The sequence below is a fragment of the Berghia stephanieae genome, chromosome 1, assembly GCF_034508935.2.
Source record: "Berghia stephanieae isolate SIO BIC M18660-M18661 chromosome 1, UCSD_Bste_1.3, whole genome shotgun sequence".
NCBI lineage: Eukaryota > Metazoa > Mollusca > Gastropoda > Nudibranchia > Aeolidiidae > Berghia > Berghia stephanieae.
The window spans coordinates 138,794,513-138,799,512 of NC_088360.1; the positions used below are offsets into that span (position 1 = coordinate 138,794,513).

Genomic DNA, 5,000 nt, shown 5'->3' on the forward strand with positions numbered 1-5,000 from the left:
GACCTTCCGATCTGAAAGCGAGTGTCATACCACTAGATCACATAGCCTCACAGACATACTAGCGTTTTGAGTTGATTTAAATTGAACCCACGTTGTTTCCCCAGATCTCAAAAGACGAGTGGGACAGTGACTCGCCTGTCGTCTACTTCTACAATGAAATGGTCGCCAGGAAAATTCTTTACATGGTATCGTCAAGAAAACGTAAATTCGTCACAGCTATAGTGTTCGTCAACGTTGGATTCATTCTTTGGCTGTGCTCTTCATTCTTCAGCAAATGGTCCATCGAGACCAATCCTATCACTAATAAAAGCAGACACCGCAGTGCTTCAGAATTTCAGCGGGCCAATACCCTCTCGTTCCACAACGCGATAAAGACAATAAATACGCGATTTGAAGTACCAGATGTTCTCAATCCAGTTGCCGAAATCCTGGGGTTCAAGATTGGTCAACGAACATCCTCCAAAATGTGTCCTGATATTCTCGATGGAATGGCCCGGGGGAGATGGATAAAACGACATCTCACCTCAGTGGAAGAAGCTCGTGTGGACTCTTATTTGAAAGCAGAGCGTGGCGCTTACCACATCCCGTCAAATTTTCAACGTGCTGATGGTCGATGTGGAGATGTGGCCTATGAGAGTTCTCCCCTTTACAAACACATGTGGTTCAAGGCAATATGTGACCCTAAAGGATCCACTCCTTGCTGTAAGGATAACAAGTATGTAACACACATCACTGTGGTAGATATCCAGACATGCCAATAGGATTCAGTAGTCTGATGTCACGTCCGCCCAGCAACCAGCAGCTTGGTCCTAAACAAAGAAAATCGGTACTTTTTTATTCTTCATGCTGGCTAGAACATTTTCACATGTCATGTGATCAGAATGTATGAAAGTCAAAACATGACCAGATTTATAATGTTGTTATTTTTTTACTCTGGATACACTTTTATGCTCGTCGGAGAAGTATTTCATTAGGGCGTCCGCCATTGTTCCAATAGTTTAGAACCAATTACTGAGTACGTCATTACGAGGGAAGTGACGTCACGACTGTTGAGCTTATTGTTATAGTGTTAAATCAAACCCGTAATTGCGTTTGTCAGACGCTATTATATACAATTAATATCAATCAATAGCCACAATCTCCTCCAATAAATCGATTTGCCGGGCCATGTTTTTAATATCTACACCAAACCTGTCAACTTGATAATAAAAAAAAACATAAGCACAAAAGTGAATCCAGAGGAGAATAACATTATAAGTCTCTTCATGTTTTGACTTTTATACATTCTGATCACATTATGACGTGTGAAAAGGTTCTAGCCAGCATGAAGAAAAAAAAGTACCGATTTTCTTTGTTTAGAACCAAGCTGTTTGTTGCTGGGCGGACGTGACATCAGACTGTTGAACCCTATTAGCCCATAAAACCAATTTGGGTTATCTAATTTGCAAAGAAGGAGTTGATACACCTTTTGCTTGAGATGATATTAGTTTTTCAATATCTATTTATGTGAATATAAGAAATAGTAAATCTCTCTCTCTCTCTCTCTCTCTCTCTCTCTCTCTCTCTCTCTCTCTCTCTCCTTCTTTTCTTCTCTCTCTCTCTCTCCTTCTTTCTTTCTCTCTCTCTCTCTATCTCTCTATCTCTCTCTCTCTCTCCTTCTTTCTTTCTTTCTCTCTCTCTCACTCTCTCTCCTTCTCTCTCTCTCTCTCTCTCTCTCTCTCTCTCTCACTCACTCACTCTGTATATATATATATATATATATATATATATATATATATATATATATCTGTGTGTGTCTGTGTTTGTGTGTTTGTGTGTTTGTGTGTTTGTGTGTCTTCTACATGGAAAACCATAGCATAGACGCACAACATCCGACAGCCGGATATACGTAACTTATCAGCACACAACACATTTAATGTTTATAGTCTGATTGATAAGGTTTAGTGTGAACCACCCATAAAAATGGTTTGCTAAAGTATATTAACAAAGAGCAAAGTGACATGAGGGGCCATACACGTGGCGTTTTTTACAAGTGACGGGACTCGTCTAGGTCGGTGTGACCGGATCCGTGCGTCAGTCGCTCAAGATTTTTTGCCCACACACGCGAGGAAATGTAAACCGAACGTCACTGGCCGGCCATGCACATGGCGATTTTTACAGGTTACGGGATTCGTCTAGGTCTGTGCATTTTTTAGCCCACACACGTGAGGAAATGCAAAACCGACCGTCCCCGGTCCCACCACTTCCTCTCTTTTCTATTTTTTCGTCTTGCTTACAATCGTATATGCGTATAATTGCCATTTTACATTTTGAAATGAAAAGGAAAGTGAAAAGGCTTTTTGTAGTCTCATTATGTACTCTATTTTAAAGAAAAAAGAAAACAAATAAAGAAGAACATGACCTTCGGAGTAAAAAGTGGCTCTTAGAGCGGTAAAATACACCCACATAAGTTTACTACATGAATCACGCTTAGGTATGTCCGAGAGACTTCAACATTTCCCAATGTCGTCACATGTTTTCTCGAATTTATTTTATTACAATAGTCCTTACTTTTTACTTTTCACAAACACTCATTTTAACGAGATGTTTCAATAGAATCAAGTGTAATTTACTTGGACCAAAATGACTTTGTTAAATAGACCAAATAAAACTTAGATATAAAATTTTGCAGACTATCAAAGTAAAATATCTGGGCGTCTAGAGCTACGGAATAATGATTTTCATCAGGATGAGTCTTACTGTAATTATTACAAAGTTTTGTGTGTTGGTATCAATACCCACGTCTATCATCGTGTAATCAAGGCTTTTTTGGCATCTGTCAATCCCAAATTAATGTCATGTGTCAAGTCGATGATGAAATTGGTGATATCGCGTCAACAGTCGTGTCAACGGCTTCGGTTCGAATCTGGTTGCGGAGAGAAAGAGAAAAAAAACAAATGAAAACTGGCATATCATGCAGTTTATTACAATGGAAATTACGGAAATCGTAAACTATTTCTTCTTTTACTGATTTATCAAAGAGATTTTTTATTTTGTATTAAACCCATTTCAAAATTTAAGTTGATCAAGAACGTAAAGAAAAACGAAACCTCTCCCTGACTCAAGTTTTTTTTAAATATTATTTAAAAAACAATAATACAGCATTTTTATAGCGCAATATCCACTAGATGTGCTCAAAGTGTTTTAGAATGGGTCCTAAGCCAACAAGAATACTAAACATAAAGGACGAGACATGACGCCTGTCAGGCAATATTACATTTTTTTTCGACAGAGACAACGAATGGCCAGGTATTCATTTTATACCTTAAAACGGTGAGAGAATGTGAGTAAAGAGCCTTTTCCAAGGCCTCAACTATGCGCCTCTCAGAGTGGGTCTTGAAACCTGGACATTCCGATCCGAAAGCGTGAGTCATACTACTAGGCCCCATCACAGAGCACATAGCCTCACTATTAATTAAAATGCATTTCTAATTTCAACAATTTTTGGAGTAGACAATAGTTCTCGGTATCAAACCTAGAATTTTAAATTTGACGCTGATCAAGAACCTGACGTCAAAAAAAAACGTCTGAAAATAATGTGTCCACTTTTTTATATTACCACGTCCCCCATAGCCGATCTCCCTCGAAAAAATATTAAGTAAGGCCGGATTTACGACCGACCGACCTGCTTGTCGCCCGATTATTTGGCCAAACACGTAGCGATTTCATTATGATTTGCTTCAGTCTTGTCGTGCCGTGTCCCCAGATCGTCACTGGTAGAGATCGCCACCTGTATGGTGCCTTTAATTCACTTAATAACCGACACAGCGACCAACTGAGCTCGAGACCTTCAGTCTTGGGCCATGACATAACAGTTGGATGTCATTGGTAGTTGTTCCGAGTGACTATTAACTATACAGTATGTTCCTGATGCTTGAATTTGGCAAGTGGTGAGTTACTGTTTTATTTGGGGTTGTTGACATAAGGGCAAAGAAGGGGATGCGTCTGTTGTAATTTTACGTCGTTGTCTGTTGAGCGGCGGGTGTTGTGTTCTTAGTTAATTGATACATTGCGTTTAGGTAAAATACTCACAACATCGTACTAACGTACTAACGCACAAAACTATGTGTAACCTTGAGCTGTTTATAGTCTGATAGAATTTAGCGAGTACCAATCATAAAACATGCTGTCTCAAGAGTTGAGTTACCTCAAATTCGTTCCTTCTATAGATGAAATTTTGCTGATGCCTTCTAGGGTTGCAAATCGTAGTAGCAAGCCATTACTGCTATTTCTGGTCCCTCGCGTCACAAAGAATGAGATTATTCAATCCTACTGCAAGCTATAATATTATAGATCCTGAAGAATGGGTCTAGGGGATCTATGTTCTACCTTTGATCTTTAAAAAAAATCCACGAAAATTACTTGCTTGTTTGTTTATTTATTTATTAGTAGCAGATTAAGTAGTAATAAACGAAGAATTCAACAAGTTTTGGGTTATGTGCTGGCATGGCGCCATGCCTTCTAAGGGGAGGGGGGGGGGAATAGGCTATGGATAATTAATATTCCAAAGTATTTTCTTTACAGATGTGTCAGCTTATCAGTCGACCAATGCAAGTGTGCAGGATGCGCTGATGAAAGGGCCGCAATCCATGCAGAATTTGCTAAGTGGCAACCAGAGAACTCAGCTTGCGAAGTCCACAACTATTCGACCTCCGAGGCGTGTAAGCTTCTAGAAGGATCTACCATTTCATTTGTAGGAGATTCCTTTATTCGACACCTATTTGCTTCTATGGTCATTTTACTCACTGGAAATCCAATCGACGGAGCGCTCAAGAAAGATCTGTCACAGTGTGAGTATCATCTTACAATACTGTAATATAGTCTCTAAGCGGTATTATGTCGGGATGTCTTGGGTGCAAAAAATTGAATTTATTGACAAAAACATGAAACTTGGGGTTTGTTTCGATTTGTTATGTTAGAGAATGTGGACAATTTCTTACAATGCAAAAACTCAAAAATTG

The 5,000-nt window shown here is 39.2% G+C and overlaps 1 protein-coding gene across 2 annotated transcripts in view; it reads left to right on the forward strand.

Annotated features, from left to right (window-relative positions):
* LOC144963346 (uncharacterized) overlaps positions 1 to 5,000 on the forward strand; it is a 31,614-nt gene that overhangs the window by 15,468 nt on the left and 11,146 nt on the right. For both annotated transcript variants that reach the window (XM_078897293.1, XM_078897292.1), the window contains exons 2-3: positions 105 to 715; positions 4,564 to 4,829. In XM_078897293.1, the coding sequence (XP_078753419.1) occupies positions 159 to 715; positions 4,564 to 4,829 (823 nt within the window). In that variant the 5' untranslated portion in view covers positions 105 to 158. The remainder of the gene's footprint in view (positions 1 to 104; positions 716 to 4,563; positions 4,830 to 5,000) is intronic.